General features: G+C 37.3%; 2 protein-coding genes across 3 annotated transcripts; both read right to left on the bottom strand.

Moving 5' to 3' along the window:
• Positions 1-549: 549 nt before the first annotated feature.
• On the bottom strand, positions 550-2,763 carry LOC140978522 (cytochrome P450 83B1-like). The gene is made up of 2 exons (XM_073443655.1): positions 1,833-2,763; positions 550-1,349 (listed from the first exon to the last, which is right to left on the bottom strand). Exons 1-2 carry the CDS (start codon positions 2,721-2,723, stop codon positions 735-737), a joined length of 1,506 nt encoding a protein of 501 aa, XP_073299756.1. The 5' UTR covers positions 2,724-2,763; the 3' UTR covers positions 550-734.
• A 12,163-nt stretch (positions 2,764-14,926) lies between these two features.
• On the bottom strand, positions 14,927-18,075 carry LOC140978521 (uncharacterized). Of its 2 annotated transcripts, XM_073443653.1 has the most exons (2): positions 17,742-17,964; positions 14,927-17,650 (listed from the first exon to the last, which is right to left on the bottom strand). In XM_073443653.1, the coding sequence occupies exon 2, from the start codon at positions 17,529-17,531 to the stop codon at positions 14,979-14,981; it is 2,553 nt and encodes an 850-aa protein (XP_073299754.1). In that variant the 5' UTR covers positions 17,532-17,650; positions 17,742-17,964; the 3' UTR covers positions 14,927-14,978. The 2 variants fall into 2 exon arrangements, with proteins under 2 accessions (XP_073299754.1, XP_073299753.1); XM_073443652.1 differs by having other exon boundaries at positions 14,927-18,075.
• Between the last annotated feature and the right edge of the window lie 43 nt (positions 18,076-18,118).

Here is an 18,118-nt window from a genome sequence, read left to right as displayed (position 1 = left end):
ATATTTTTTGGTTAATGTAGTTTTCTCATATAAATTTAGCTTTTATAATTTCAAATAATTATTTTATTCAATTACCTTTATTTGAGTCAAATTAACACGAGTAATTAATCAAAATGGGGTCCAAAATGTTCCTAGTTTAAGTTGTTCAAAGCTCATTGTTGTGAAGGTTATGCAGCCATCCACTTTTGAAGTCTCCTGCCCTGCTCCGGAGATTTAGAACCATTACCTGTAGTGTTTGAATTTGAATTCTTGTGAGTTCTGCAGAGCGTTGTTCGCATGAAAATTCTTGAAAATTAGATTATGCCCAGTAATGTCAATTTTACATAGGGATTAGTTTCTATAAAAACAGGAGAAAACTGTAAAAACATTGTAATTATTGTTCTCTTTCATTTCAACTTCTAATCCTCATTTTTCTATGTTAGAATGAATTAATATGAAATTCTTCTCATACAAAATATATTTTGACCTGTGCTTATTGGTTGGAAGGGTGAAATCTGTTCCAAAAGCCAAAATCTGGTACAAAAATTTGGAATAAACTAAGAATTAAGAAAGAAAAACATTGATACATATTTATTGCGACTTAATCCTCTCAACTAAGTAATTATTCTGCTGATTGTTAAAAGGTTCATGGTATTTTATTACAAGACTTTATATATTATAATATAATTATAATGAAAACCACAGCAATCTAAATATATCTCACATGCCATAAAATCAAGTACTGCTGCATCATACTAATTATATTCATATCGTTTGCCCAAAAGGCAAAGCTCATTTTTCTTGTGACTTGTAACTCCAGGAGCCACTTCCATGTCAACGTCTTCTTTCTTCATTCCACGGGGCAGCTCCCAGTCGAAAGAGTAGAGAAGATTGGCAATTCCAATCTCCACAGTCGCGATACCAAGATTCATTCCAGGGCATCCTCTTCTGCCGGATCCAAACGGAAGCAACCCGAAATCATGCCCCTTGTAGTCGATGGTACTATTCAAAAATCGTTCAGGCATAAATTCGGTTGGGTTTTCCCAATATTCGGGATCTAAACCGATAGCATGGACGTTCACGTATACCATGGTTTTTGCTGGGATGTCGTACCCATCTATGGTGCAATCTTGTATAGTTTCTCTCGGAACTGAGAGCGGGGTTGGAGGAAACAATCTCAGTGTTTCTTTGATGATTGCTTTCAGATAAGGAAGATTTTGGATATCATCTTCATCTACGCTACCTTTGTTTCCGACCATGTTCCGGATCTCTTCTTGTGCCTTCTTCATCGATTGGGGTTTCTTGATGAGAGCCGCCATAGCCCAAACTATCAATGCTGCACTTGTTTCTGTTCCAGCGATGAATACGTTCTGTGACAAAAGTTTTATATACATATTACAAATCAATAATCTTTAGATAAATGGATGAAAACGCAATAAAGAATTAACAGCTCAAGTCCAGTCAGGCAAGCCTAAAACATAGAAGTTCGTTTAAGCTTAATTTTATATTAAAAAAATATTATTATGAGTTAAATAAATAATATTACTCTGTGTATTACAATGTTTTATATACATAAAATTAATTAAAATAGCTAAAATAATTATAAGTACACAAACTGTTTTTAAAAGTTTTGAAACATATAGTAATTATATATATAAAAAAATAAAAAGTCAAAGCACCAACCCTCTTTCTACCATAACACTGTAGCGATTGACATCCGAATTTTATAGTATAACTTAAAGGTCACTTTATACGGAGATGAACTATTAAAATCCATGTCTTTTTTCATGATTCTTAACTTCTGAAATTCTATAAAATAAATCAATGTGGAGTTAGAAAATCGAATGTCATACCATGAGAATTCCCTTGATATTATCCCATTCAATCGGAACTGAAGCGGCTTCTTCTTGTTTCAACTTGATCATCAAATCAAGAATGTCTCCACTCATTGATTCAGGCCGATTCGGGTCGAGATGATCATCTATAAGTTCTTGATAAAGATCATCCAAATCCCTAAAGTTCCTCTCCAGTCTAGAGTTCAACCCAGTTAATCTATCAATCCAACCCAATGATGGGAAATAATCACCAAAGAAGAAGACTACACATAGTTCTTGAGTTTCTTTTAAGATCTCGTCGAACTTTCTTTTACCCATTTCATCGTACTTTTTCCCCAATCCAGCTCGGCATATGATCCTATTAGTCAAGAAGAACGTAGCCTGGCTCAGGTTAATCACCTCGGACGAATCAGATTTCTTGTTCATATCGTTGATCATGCGAGAAACTTCATCTCTTCGAATAGGACTAAATGAGACCACCTGTCTAATACTGAACAGATGGATTAGGCTCAGTTTCCTCATTTCCCTCCAAGTTTCATTGTACTCAGAGAATGTAATATCCTTGCCATTGTAAGAAAATTTATAGAAGCCAATAAGTCCCGGTCTGCCTGCGAGCGCTAGATCATTATTCTTCAAGGCTAGTTTGGCCACTCTTGCAGAAGAAATTACAATCGCGGACCGACAACCGAATTTCATCCACATGAGGGGGCCATACTTTTTAGCGAGTCCGTAGAGGTAGAGGTGGGGATGCATTGGATCGAATTCATGCAGATTCCCGATGATCGGGAGCCCTTTTGGACCTGGTGGGAGGCGAGCAGTTTTCTTAGAGTTTTTCGGTTTAAAGAGATTGAAAAGGAAAATTATTGAGAAAGCTAGTACTAGGAGAAGAATAGACATGGTGTTATCCATGTTAAAGTGCAGAAGTAGACTGTTTTTGAGTTAAATCTATATTTCTACTTTATTTGTTATTTATAACGGCCGGTCATGATCACTCATAGCCCCCGGAATTGAATTTTGTTTTCATTTCCCTTTGTGAAATTTTATAAGTCGTTGATAGCATTAAATTGAGAATGGAGAATTATTCAAATGGATGATAAACTAAACCTCTTTAATTCTTTTAAAGTTGGATGAGAGATATATTAAAGTTGATTTACGAAGGCTACCAAAGTCTATTCCGGAGACGGCCACCATGAATAGATTATAATATCCACTTGCCACCCGTACGTGGACTACTTAATCACATTGATTTACGAAGGCCGCCAAAGTCTATTCCGGAGACCACCATGAATAGAAAGCATGATATATATTGATGTTACTATTCGTCCAACCAATCAAATATTTGTATATAGTAAGATTTTTATAATATTTTATATAAATTGGTAAATTATCTCACAATTTCCGTAAGTACTACTAATGGGTTCTTTGTAAAGATCATTTATCAGATATTTTGTTAAATATGCATGTAATCATGTTTTATCTCATCATTTTTTATATATAAAATAAATCATGTGGAAACGTAATTAATTAATACATATATTTTAATAGTTTAAAATTTATTTTTATGATATAACTTTCCCAGCTAGAAGAGGAATAAATTCAACATTAAACACAATTACATTTGAGTTGAATGAATTGATGTGTTTTTTTTATCTTTCTTATTAACAGAATGTTAAATCTGGAATCCAAAAACCCCCAAATGGTAAAAATATTCATTTAGTCGTCTCATAAGATTTGAAATTATTAGAATATTTTACGATTCAAAATTTTCAACATTGACTACGTTTAAGTAGAGTAGGTCTAATGTGAAATGGTTTTACTGATCTATATCATTTATACATATCGACCTGATCCATATTTGGAACGAAAAGTAAAACTTTTGACATGAAAATAATATATTTGACAAAAAAAGATCAGTAAGACGTTCTCGTCCAGTTTTATAAATGTAAGAGAAGCTTAATTTCAATATATGAATACTGAAAAAAATAGATTGACTTCAAACGTCAAAGCAGACATTTTTGAGCAAAGGTCATCTTGTTTATTTTTTTCTTAGCGAATTTAAGTTTCAAACATTTGGTAGTGTTTGAAAATAAGAGTAAAAAACAAAAAAATTTTAAGACACGATACTTGATAAATAATTCATTCGCATACTAGATTTTTCATTAAAAAAAACAAAAATATATTCTTTAGAGAATTTCTCTCTCTTCATTTAATCGAATAATTATAGAGAGTAACACAAATATTAGGTGTAAAAGTGACCAAAATTTATTTATCAAAAAACCATAATAATTTTTGAACAATAAAAAACAAAAATCGACTTTTAAATTCGAATAATGAAGTAAAATTTGAAGGCCACGGAGTCCAAGTAATCAAAGTCAATGCTGACGGCAATTTTAAAATAATATATCTTTGAATTTTATTCCCCCGTCTCAGTCACGAGGTTGCTTTTTATGATATATTTCTTTTGTTAGACCTTTGTTCAATAATAATAATATTTTTTGTTATAGTGATGACATTATTATTATTATTAAAATAATCCTTGACCCTCAGAAACATTATGTGATGTTCATATATTATGAAATGATAGAGCATTCCCAATTGGAGGTCCTCAGTTTGAGAACTTGTCAGTATGCTATCTGTGCAATCAATTTATTAATTATCTTATGATTTTTTTATATAAATTATTCGTATTAATTGATTTCTTAATGTTGTACTTTCTATTTTTAGATTTTATTTTACAATTTTTATTTTTTTAATTAATATCATTTAAAAATTTATTTTATAAATTTCAAAAAAAAAATTATTAGAGTCAGTTAACATTTTGGTTAGTTAGTTAGTGAAGTAGTTAGTAGTTACCGTCATTACCTTCATGTAATATAGAACACATTGGTTCCTGAAATGAGAATGAGAAGAATAACAATTTCTGATGCTTAGTTCATCAGTTGTAATATGGTATCAAAGCTCTCTTTCACGCGGTAATCTCTGAGTTTCCGTCGCGAGACTGGTCGGTGGTACAATTCTGAAGTCATCTTCTCAGATTGTTTCTTCAACTATCTCAATCCCGAAGTCATTTCAAATTTGTAGAAATTCATATTCATGGCGAACACAAATCCATCTGCATGGAATTTAGCATCACGATCGGTAATTGATGATCCTTCGAGCCCTTTTTTTCTGCACCATTCCGATAATCCAGGGCTCGTATTGGTTTCTCAACCGCTCACTGGAGATAACTTTGCATCGTGGAGTAGAGCAATGCGGATTGCCCTTTCTGTTAAGAACAAATTGGGATTCGTTGACGGATCGATTTCCAAGCCATCAGATTCTGAAGTGAGTTTGCTCAATGCATGGGCCAGAAACAACAATATAGTCATCTCTTGGCTGTTAAACTCAGTGTCCAAAGATATATCGGCAAGCGTTTTATTTGCGGAATCAGCAAAAGAGATCTGGAATGATCTTCAAGATCGATTTCAACAAAGAAATGGCCCAAGAATTTTTCAATTGCGTAGGGACCTGATCACTCTCAAACAAGGTCAAGATCCGGTCAGTGTTTACTTTACCAAAATCAAGGCTCTTTGGGAAGAATTGAATCACTTTCGACCCATGTGTAGCTGCGGGAAGTGCAGTTGTGATGGAGTCAAGAACTTTGAAACATATGTTCAAATGGATTATACCATGATTTTTCTTATGGGGCTGAATGATTCTTTTAATCACATTAGAAGTCAAGTTCTACTTCTTGATCCCCTGCCACCCATCAGCCGAGTGTTTGCTCTGGTGGTTCAAGAAGAAATACAGAGAGCCATTGCCAATCAAAGCTCCATGGATGCACCAAGCCGTAACATGGCATTTGCAATCAAGAATGAACAAACTCAGTCACATGTCAACACTCGACCACCACCAAGATTTCCAAAAGGCAGACCGTTCTGCACTCATTGCAACATTCATGGCTTTACGATTGAAACTTGCTACAAAATACATGGCTATCCACCTGGATTCAAGACCAGAAACAAGCAAGGGAACAAAGGCTATGCTGCTCTTGTCAATCAAGGGAATGACCAAATTTATCATTCTGAAATGCAGGCCAAGAATATGGGTACAAACTCGAATGTTTTTCAAAATCTCGACAAGAGTCAAATAGAACAACTTATGGCCATGATGATTCAGCAGCTTTCTACAGCTGACAAGAAAGATGAGCAACATGAGAATGACAAACACCCAGCTATTTCAGGTACTTGTCTATCCATTTCAATCCCAAATGCATTGAAGTCTGATACTTGTTGGATAGTTGATTCGGGTGCCTCTAGACACATTTGCTCAAATGCAAGTGCCTTTACTTTCCTTAAGGCAGCAGAAAACTCAAGAGTAATGCTACCTAACAATGCATATGTGGATGTTCGATTCTATGGTGATGTTAGACTGGGAGACTCTCTCATTCTGTTGGACGTCCTTTATATACCAGATTTTAGATTTAACTTGCTGTCTGTCAACTCTTTTCTTGCCACAACACAAAATGTGATCAGTTTCTACTGTCACTCATTCATAATTCAGGATATGGCAACAAAGAGGATGATTGGCAAGGGTAAAAGAATAGAAGGTCTGTATGTTCTCGATGCTAACTCAATCCGCTCAGAGGCTTCAATTAATCTAGTGGGAACACAGACTTGGCACAACCGTCTGGGACATCCATCACTGAAAGTACTACAAAGTTTGAAAACACATATTCCTTTTGATAAGGTTGATACATCTGGTGATACACCTTGCTCAATATGTCCGATAGCAAAACAAAGACGGTTACCTTTTGTTTCGCTTAATAACAAATCCTCCCATGCATTTGATCTTGTGCATTGTGACACATGGGGGCCATATCATGTTGCCACAGTAAATAAACAAAGGTATTTTCTGACTCTAGTCGATGACTGCACACGATTCACATGGATTTTTCTCATGCAACATAAATCCGAGGCCTTAAGTATTGTCACCAGATTCTGCAACATGATTGAGACACAATTCAATAGAAGAATTAAGGTTTTTCGAACCGACAATGCCAAAGAACTTGTCTTCACAGAACTCTTTCAGGATAAAGGAATCTTACATCAATTTTCATGTGTTGAAACGCCTCAACAAAACTCGGTGGTTGAAAGAAAACATCAACACCTACTTAATGTAGCTCGATCGTTATTCTTTCAGGCACATGTGCCTCTTGATTTATGGAGTGATTGCATCATGACAGCTACTTACCTATTGAATCGAGTTCCTTCTCCAACCACTCAAAATAAGTCGTCGTATGAGCTTCTATATCAGAAACAAGTTGATTATACACACCTCCGAGTATTCGGGTGTCTTGTATTTGCCTCTACACTAGCAACACATCGTGACAAGTTTATGCCAAGGGCACGCATATGTGCTTTTTTAGGATATCCACCAGGCATGAAAGGATACAAGCTGATAGATATGAGGACTAAGGAAATTTTTATCTCACGGGATGTACACTTCCATGAGTCAATCTTTCCTTTTTCCTATATACCTTATGCAACAGAAATCATTGACCCATTCCCATCTACTGTCCTTCCTAAACTTGCTCCTGTTGACACCCAAGTCCAAGACCCTCTCAATGCCCAATATGAACATTTTCATCAATCATCTGAAAACATTAACCTACCAAATATGCCAACTGAAGTAGTAGATACAGATGCAAATGATAATTCTGAAGGCCCATCCCCTGTATCATTACCCCTAACCATCACTCGCAACTCCTCAAGGACGTCTCGCCCACCTTCTTATTTACAAGATTACCACTGTCATATGATAAAATACAATTCCCCGCCTTCTTCGGCCAGTGCATACCCTCTAGATCATTACATATCTTATGACTCCCTATCTTCATCTCATAAAAACTTTGTGCTCAATGTTTCCTCTCAATCTGAACCCCAATTCTACCACCAAGCTATCAAATTTGACTCTTGGCGTACAGCAATGAAAGAAGAACTTGATGCCTTGAAAGCAAACAACACATGGTCAGTAGTTCCACTTTCCACAGGTAAACAACCCATTGGTTGTCGTTGGGTTTACAAAGTGAAATACAAATATGATGGCTCAATAGATAGACATAAGGCTAGATTGGTTGCTAAGGGCTATACACAACAAGAAGGTGTGGACTTTTTCGAAACTTTCTCTCTAGTTGCAAAGCTTGCTACTGTCAAAGTTCTTCTTGCCTTGGCAGCTAGTCAAAATTGGATTCTTGTCCAACTTGATATTAACAATGCTTTCTTAAATGGCGATCTTTCTGAAGAGGTTTACATGGACCTCCCTCTTGGTCTTCATCCTCATGCCAAGCATCGACCAGAAGGTATACAACTTGTTTGTAAACTTCACAAATCCCTTTATGGTCTTCATCCGATCATACCTTGTTCACTCGAGGCAAGGGTCATTCTTTCTTAGCTCTCCTCGTATATGTTGACGATATCATCATAGCAGGGCCATCAACCACTCTCATTCAAGAGCTAAAATCTGCTATTCAAAGCAGATTTAAACTTAAGGATCTAGGTGATCTTACATATTTCCTTGGTCTGGAAATCGCAAGATCATCAAAAGGAATTTCCCTCTCTCAACGACACTATACACTACAATTACTTGAAGATACCAGTTTACTATCTTGTAAACCAGCAACAGTACCCATGACACCACATACTTGCCTCACTTCTCTTGATAGAGATCCACTTACAGACATCACACAATATCGACGACTCATCGTACGTCTCTTATACTTAACGCTATCAAGACCATACATCATGTTCGCTGTCCACAAACTTAGTCAATTTGTGTCTAAGCCACGGACCACCCACTTACATGCAGCACACCAAGTTCTAAGATACCTCAAAGCTAACCCGGGTCAAGGGATTTTCTTTCCAGCAACCTTTGTCATACATTTACGGGCTTTTTCAGATGCTGATTGGGCAAACTGCCCCGATACCAGAAAATCAACCACGGGCTTTTGTGTCTTCCTTGGTGCCGCATTAATCTCTTGGAAAACTAAAAAGCAAATGACGATTTCCAGGTCTTCCACTGAGGCAGAGTACAGGGCATTGGCCACTACAACCAGTGAAGTATTATGGCTCACTCAACTACTCAAGGATCTTCACATCAATCTATCCACACCAGCCACCATATTCTGTGATAATCGATCCGCCATTCATCTTGCCAACAATCCTATGTTCCACGAACGTACCAAGCATATTGAGATTGATTGTCACTTCATTCGTGATAAAATCAAGGAAGGATCCATTAAGCTTTTACCTATTCGCTCACAGCTCCAGCTTGCGGACATGTTCACCAAGCCACTCTCCCTACCTATTCTCTCCCATTTGATGTCCAAGATGTCTGTACAAAATATTTACAGTACATCTTGAGGGGGAGCTATTAGAGTCAGTTAACATTTTGGTTAGTTAGTTAGTGAAGTAGTTAGTAGTTACCGTCATTACCTTCATGTAATATAGAACACATTGGTTCCTGAAATGAGAATGAGAAGAATAACAATTTCTGATGCTTAGTTCATCAGTTGTAATATGGTATCAAAGCTCTCTTTCACGCGGTAATCTCTGAGTTTCAGTCGCGAGACTGGTCGGTGGTACAATTCTGAAGTCATCTTCTCAGATTGTTTCTTCAACTATCTCAATCCCGAAGTCATTTCAAATTTGTAGAAATTCATATTCATGGCGAACACAAATCCATCTGCATGGAATTTAGCATCACGATCGGTAATTGATGATCCTTCGAGCCCTTTTTTTCTGCACCATTCCGATAATCCAGGGCTCGTATTGGTTTCTCAACCGCTCACTGGAGATAACTTTGCATCGTGGAGTAGAGCAATGCGGATTGCCCTTTCTGTTAAGAACAAATTGGGATTCGTTGACGGATCGATTTCCAAGCCATCAGATTCTGAAGTGAGTTTGCTCAATGCATGGGCCAGAAACAACAATATAGTCATCTCTTGGCTGTTAAACTCAGTGTCCAAAGATATATCGGCAAGCGTTTTATTTGCGGAATCAGCAAAAGAGATCTGGAATGATCTTCAAGATCGATTTCAACAAAGAAATGGCCCAAGAATTTTTCAATTGCGTAGGGACCTGATCACTCTCAAACAAGGTCAAGATCCGGTCAGTGTTTACTTTACCAAAATCAAGGCTCTTTGGGAAGAATTGAATCACTTTCGACCCATGTGTAGCTGCGGGAAGTGCAGTTGTGATGGAGTCAAGAACTTTGAAACATATGTTCAAATGGATTATACCATGATTTTTCTTATGGGGCTGAATGATTCTTTTAATCACATTAGAAGTCAAGTTCTACTTCTTGATCCCCTGCCACCCATCAGCCGAGTGTTTGCTCTGGTGGTTCAAGAAGAAATACAGAGAGCCATTGCCAATCAAAGCTCCATGGATGCACCAAGCCGTAACATGGCATTTGCAATCAAGAATGAACAAACTCAGTCACATGTCAACACTCGACCACCACCAAGATTTCCAAAAGGCAGACCGTTCTGCACTCATTGCAACATTCATGGCTTTACGATTGAAACTTGCTACAAAATACATGGCTATCCACCTGGATTCAAGACCAGAAACAAGCAAGGGAACAAAGGCTATGCTGCTCTTGTCAATCAAGGGAATGACCAAATTTATCATTCTGAAATGCAGGCCAAGAATATGGGTACAAACTCGAATGTTTTTCAAAATCTCGACAAGAGTCAAATAGAACAACTTATGGCCATGATGATTCAGCAGCTTTCTACAGCTGACAAGAAAGATGAGCAACATGAGAATGACAAACACCCAGCTATTTCAGGTACTTGTCTATCCATTTCAATCCCAAATGCATTGAAGTCTGATACTTGTTGGATAGTTGATTCGGGTGCCTCTAGACACATTTGCTCAAATGCAAGTGCCTTTACTTTCCTTAAGGCAGCAGAAAACTCAAGAGTAATGCTACCTAACAATGCATATGTGGATGTTCGATTCTATGGTGATGTTAGACTGGGAGACTCTCTCATTCTGTTGGACGTCCTTTATATACCAGATTTTAGATTTAACTTGCTGTCTGTCAACTCTTTTCTTGCCACAACACAAAATGTGATCAGTTTCTACTGTCACTCATTCATAATTCAGGATATGGCAACAAAGAGGATGATTGGCAAGGGTAAAAGAATAGAAGGTCTGTATGTTCTCGATGCTAACTCAATCCGCTCAGAGGCTTCAATTAATCTAGTGGGAACACAGACTTGGCACAACCGTCTGGGACATCCATCACTGAAAGTACTACAAAGTTTGAAAACACATATTCCTTTTGATAAGGTTGATACATCTGGTGATACACCTTGCTCAATATGTCCGATAGCAAAACAAAGACGGTTACCTTTTGTTTCGCTTAATAACAAATCCTCCCATGCATTTGATCTTGTGCATTGTGACACATGGGGGCCATATCATGTTGCCACAGTAAATAAACAAAGGTATTTTCTGACTCTAGTCGATGACTGCACACGATTCACATGGATTTTTCTCATGCAACATAAATCCGAGGCCTTAAGTATTGTCACCAGATTCTGCAACATGATTGAGACACAATTCAATAGAAGAATTAAGGTTTTTCGAACCGACAATGCCAAAGAACTTGTCTTCACAGAACTCTTTCAGGATAAAGGAATCTTACATCAATTTTCATGTGTTGAAACGCCTCAACAAAACTCGGTGGTTGAAAGAAAACATCAACACCTACTTAATGTAGCTCGATCGTTATTCTTTCAGGCACATGTGCCTCTTGATTTATGGAGTGATTGCATCATGACAGCTACTTACCTATTGAATCGAGTTCCTTCTCCAACCACTCAAAATAAGTCGTCGTATGAGCTTCTATATCAGAAACAAGTTGATTATACACACCTCCGAGTATTCGGGTGTCTTGTATTTGCCTCTACACTAGCAACACATCGTGACAAGTTTATGCCAAGGGCACGCATATGTGCTTTTTTAGGATATCCACCAGGCATGAAAGGATACAAGCTGATAGATATGAGGACTAAGGAAATTTTTATCTCACGGGATGTACACTTCCATGAGTCAATCTTTCCTTTTTCCTATATACCTTATGCAACAGAAATCATTGACCCATTCCCATCTACTGTCCTTCCTAAACTTGCTCCTGTTGACACCCAAGTCCAAGACCCTCTCAATGCCCAATATGAACATTTTCATCAATCATCTGAAAACATTAACCTACCAAATATGCCAACTGAAGTAGTAGATACAGATGCAAATGATAATTCTGAAGGCCCATCCCCTGTATCATTACCCCTAACCATCACTCGCAACTCCTCAAGGACGTCTCGCCCACCTTCTTATTTACAAGATTACCACTGTCATATGATAAAATACAATTCCCCGCCTTCTTCGGCCAGTGCATACCCTCTAGATCATTACATATCTTATGACTCCCTATCTTCATCTCATAAAAACTTTGTGCTCAATGTTTCCTCTCAATCTGAACCCCAATTCTACCACCAAGCTATCAAATTTGACTCTTGGCGTACAGCAATGAAAGAAGAACTTGATGCCTTGAAAGCAAACAACACATGGTCAGTAGTTCCACTTTCCACAGGTAAACAACCCATTGGTTGTCGTTGGGTTTACAAAGTGAAATACAAATATGATGGCTCAATAGATAGACATAAGGCTAGATTGGTTGCTAAGGGCTATACACAACAAGAAGGTGTGGACTTTTTCGAAACTTTCTCTCTAGTTGCAAAGCTTGCTACTGTCAAAGTTCTTCTTGCCTTGGCAGCTAGTCAAAATTGGATTCTTGTCCAACTTGATATTAACAATGCTTTCTTAAATGGCGATCTTTCTGAAGAGGTTTACATGGACCTCCCTCTTGGTCTTCATCCTCATGCCAAGCATCGACCAGAAGGTATACAACTTGTTTGTAAACTTCACAAATCCCTTTATGGTCTTCATCCGATCATACCTTGTTCACTCGAGGCAAGGGTCATTCTTTCTTAGCTCTCCTCGTATATGTTGACGATATCATCATAGCAGGGCCATCAACCACTCTCATTCAAGAGCTAAAATCTGCTATTCAAAGCAGATTTAAACTTAAGGATCTAGGTGATCTTACATATTTCCTTGGTCTGGAAATCGCAAGATCATCAAAAGGAATTTCCCTCTCTCAACGACACTATACACTACAATTACTTGAAGATACCAGTTTACTATCTTGTAAACCAGCAACAGTACCCATGACACCACATACTTGCCTCACTTCTCTTGATAGAGATCCACTTACAGACATCACACAATATCGACGACTCATCGTACGTCTCTTATACTTAACGCTATCAAGACCATACATCATGTTCGCTGTCCACAAACTTAGTCAATTTGTGTCTAAGCCACGGACCACCCACTTACATGCAGCACACCAAGTTCTAAGATACCTCAAAGCTAACCCGGGTCAAGGGATTTTCTTTCCAGCAACCTTTGTCATACATTTACGGGCTTTTTCAGATGCTGATTGGGCAAACTGCCCCGATACCAGAAAATCAACCACGGGCTTTTGTGTCTTCCTTGGTGCCGCATTAATCTCTTGGAAAACTAAAAAGCAAATGACGATTTCCAGGTCTTCCACTGAGGCAGAGTACAGGGCATTGGCCACTACAACCAGTGAAGTATTATGGCTCACTCAACTACTCAAGGATCTTCACATCAATCTATCCACACCAGCCACCATATTCTGTGATAATCGATCCGCCATTCATCTTGCCAACAATCCTATGTTCCACGAACGTACCAAGCATATTGAGATTGATTGTCACTTCATTCGTGATAAAATCAAGGAAGGATCCATTAAGCTTTTACCTATTCGCTCACAGCTCCAGCTTGCGGACATGTTCACCAAGCCACTCTCCCTACCTATTCTCTCCCATTTGATGTCCAAGATGTCTGTACAAAATATTTACAGTACATCTTGAGGGGGAGCTATTAGAGTCAGTTAACATTTTGGTTAGTTAGTTAGTGAAGTAGTTAGTAGTTACCGTCATTACCTTCATGTAATATAGAACACATTGGTTCCTGAAATGAGAATGAGAAGAATAACAATTTCTGATGCTTAGTTCATCAGCTGTAATAAAAATTGTAATTAATATTTTAAATAAGTAGAATTTTTATTAAGAGATTTAATTTGGCTGTGAGGTCAATAAAAAGTTATTTGAAATTTTTTATGATTGCAAGAGAGACGCGTGATGCTTTTTTTTTTATGTGCCATTGATGTGGTAGAGTGATGATCATAAAAAAAAAATTTGAATGAGGTTATGAATACCTTAACGTATAATATAGATATATATAACAATAAGCTTTCAATTATATAGATGCAATCTATCTTCACAAGAGATCCATGCTGCTGATCCATCTACTAGAAAAATAATATTTTTAGTCCATGAATTTTTCATATTTTAGTTTTACAAAGTTTGAAAGTTTGATTTTGATACATTTAAATTTGTTTATTTAGTTTTATTTCGTTGGAATGATGATATGACATCGGAAAATATCGATGTCATCTGAAAATGTTGACTCGTCTGATGTGACATCAACAAATAGATCAAAATGACCAACAATTAAAAGTTAACATAACAAAATTAAACTATGAATAATTAATAGACAAAACTCAAAATTAAACAAGTAAATATTCAAAAATTATTTTCACTATCTATTTGCTTCAAGAGAGTACACATTTCGTTGAGTTTTATATATACTCGCTTAATTACTTTAAAGTAAGTTTTTTTTTTTGACATAATAAATGGTGTGAATCATTCGAAGATTCCAAGAGAAAATTCAATTCAAACACGTGCCGTTTTTTTTACCCCAATAGCACAGTAATGATAGAAGAAAGAACAAGCTAGTGGCCTCCCACCATCATCAATAGTATGCTCATTTGTGGGGAAGTGGGAACTCGAAATTTTATTTAAAAAGACAGTTTATTATATTTCTACGGGAAAAAAAAGAAAGATATTTTTTTAAAAAAGTATAAAAAATAATTTAATTAGGTCACCAGGTGGCGCCACCGACAATGGCATATGTAACAACTGAATACAACCAAAAATCAATAAGACTCGAATGGGATAATATGTCAATTTCTCTTAGTTTTATACAGTTTATTCAGTACTCTTTGAGCATCAGCCACTCTCCCAGGTCTTGCAAGAACAGTACTAAGGTGATATATAGTACTTTCATTTGGAGTAAGAAATTTATCGCTCATCTCTTTGAACAACCTTCTAGCCCACGCCTGACAAGATTTCTTCATCGACTTTTCTAGATATGATAGCTCGCACCATCCAGTTATAAGTATGTCATATGTCGAGGAATTTGGGAGCACTCCTCGAATTTGCATTTCGTTCATAAGCTCCATGGCTTGCTTCATCTTCCCCGCTTTCGAAAAGTTGTTGATGAGCAAGTTATATGTACTGGTTCGAGGAATAAAACCTTTGGTTATCATCTCACAATAAAGCCTTATAGATTCTTTCTTGTCACCAATCTTCCCATGGCCGGATACCAAAATGTCATACGTTGTGGCATTTGGAAGAAAGCCCGAATCATTCATTTCTGAAAGAATTTCTTGTACTTTATGCGTCGATCCAGTCATGGAAAACCCACCTAAGAGAATGTTATATGTTGAGATATTAGGAGAAACTCCTTCAGATTTCATTTGAGAATACATGTCAATTGCCTTCTCTAAATGAAAGTTTCTGCAATATCCTTTAATCAGAGCATTGTAAGTTACTGTATCCGCTGGAAAGCCGGATTTTCTCATCTCCTCCAATACAGATGCTGCTTTTCTTGTCAACTTTAGACCACACAGAACGGTTATTAAAGTGTTATAAACTGTCCGATTCAAGATAAGTCCCATGTTCAAGAGGCTATTGTGAGTCATCATGATAGTATCGACCCTTTTAGACTTTGAAGCAGCATTGACTAAAAGTTTGTGAGTAAATGCACCGGGACAAAACCCAGAAATAGACAGCTCGTTCAATAACTCCAACGAATCATTGACTTTATTGGAATCACAAAAGCCTTGAACCAAAATATTACAAGTTATTTCATTAGGACTTAAACCATAAACTTTCATTTCATTCAGAAGCTGGACAGCTTTTTCTAGTCTCCCTTCTCTGCAATATGCCTTGACTAAGGTGTTAAACGTAGCATGGTCTGGAGAGAAACCAAACTGCTGCATTCCAGTATATATAGATTGCACATCATATTGGCCTAGTTTAATCAATCCATTAAGCAAAACATTATATGCAGTAGTATCAAACACAATGTTTTTGGCTATGCCTTCTTCAACCAATTCAAGAGCATGAGACACTTTTCCTGCTTTGAAAAGAACGTCCATGAGAGATGCATAATTAACACGGTCTGGCTCTAATCCTCTTGATACCCAATCTCTGTACAACGTCTCTGCCTCACCCATCCTTCCCTCCTCCTTCAAATTGTTCATAAAAGCATCAAGTATAAAAATATTCTCATCCACACCTCTGAATTTCATGTCCTCGTACAGACCTTGAGCGACTTCCTTTTTACCGGCTTTGAGACAGCCATCTATTAGTGTGCCATAGATGAAGGAATTTGGTATAACATTTTGACTAACCATGGTATACAAGACATCAATGGCAGCTTCAAGAATTCCAATTTTCACATAGCCGTTAATTACTGAGGAATAAGTGACGACATTTGGAAGAATGTTTATCTCTTGCATTTCCTGCAGTGCAGACACCGCACCCTTCATATCACCTAATTTACAGCGGCCATCAATCAACGCTGAATAGGTGACAATGTTCGGAAAGACATTAGACTCCAAAAGAATATTAAACATATCCTCCGCTTCTCTAAACTTTCCAGACTTAAACAGTCCATCGATTAGTGCAGTAAACACCACCACATCAAATGAAATTCCTCGAGTCACCATTTGACTTTGCAAGTTAAATGCAGCCTTCGTATAACCATTTTTAAAGAAAGAATCAACAAGAACTGTATAAGTAACATGGTTCGGGTCCACACCAGCCCTTACCATCTCATTAAAAAGTGATTTTGCCTCAACCAACCTTCCAGTCTTAAGAAGCCCGTATATAACACAACTATATGTAACTACATCAGGGTCAATCCCACTTGCAATCATTTCTTTGTATTCACATAATGCTTCCTCAATCCTGTAATTTTTACAACATTCACCAATCAAACTAGTGCATGTGATTTGATCCGGTATCAGACATACTCCTTCAAACATGATCCCCTTTTTCTCACCATCACTAACCTTCAAATCAGAGCTAGCTAAGAGTTCATTCATCATACTTTTGGCATGATCAAAATCCCTTCTTTTACAAAACTCATGGATCAGTGTATTATAAGTAACAATATCAGGTAACACGCCAGTTTTTATCATGCTATCCATCAATTGAAATCTAGGACTAACCACTCCGGCCTCACAATATGCTTTTATCAAAGTATTAAAACTTACAATATCTCTATAAACTTTTATATTCCTATTTACATCATTACACATGTTCAGGATCAATCTAGCATTTTCTAACATACCCTTTTCACAAAACCCTTTACTTAATGTATTACAAGTAAAATTATCACAATCCACACCAGTCTTAACCATCTCAGACACCAACCCAAGTCCCATTTCCACAAACCCATGTTTACAAAAGCCCCAGATCACAGTATTGTAACTGACACGATCAGTCACAAAATCATCAGAACCCTCGTTATTTCTCAGCAAATGAAGGGCCCCATCAAGTTCCCCTGCTTTACAAAGGGAGTGAATGAGTATATTCTTGGAAACGACATTGGGGCCCACCCCACTCGAAAGAAGTTCTTGATAGATAAGCATTACCTGTCGAATCAATCCCGTGGAGTTAAAGTGGTGCAGGAGGCGGTTCCAGGAGCCGATTTCGGGTGTGAATTTGCGATCCCGCATGTCCGAGAACGCTAAAATGGCATCCGTGAGGCGGCTGCAGCGGAGGAAAAGGTGGATGAGGGTACAGTAGAGTGAGGTGTAGAATTGGTTAGGGTTCGTAATTGCTGTTCTTAGAGAAGAAAACTGTGATGAAGATGAGAAGAGAGAACAACGCATTGTTCTTGGATTATGGGGACTACGAAGGTCGAGGAGGAAGCGATAACTCGGATACTGTCAGCATCGACAAGAAGCAACCTCAAATTATTTTCATAAAAAAGGTTTTAATTTTTAAGAATATCAAAAGATTTGATTGG

Source organism: Primulina huaijiensis, chromosome 6 (genome assembly GCF_012295235.1).
Source record: "Primulina huaijiensis isolate GDHJ02 chromosome 6, ASM1229523v2, whole genome shotgun sequence".
NCBI classification, from domain to species: domain Eukaryota; kingdom Viridiplantae; phylum Streptophyta; class Magnoliopsida; order Lamiales; family Gesneriaceae; genus Primulina; species Primulina huaijiensis.
The sequence above is the reverse complement of the archived record's forward strand: the minus strand, read 5'-3'. Positions and strand labels throughout refer to the sequence as shown.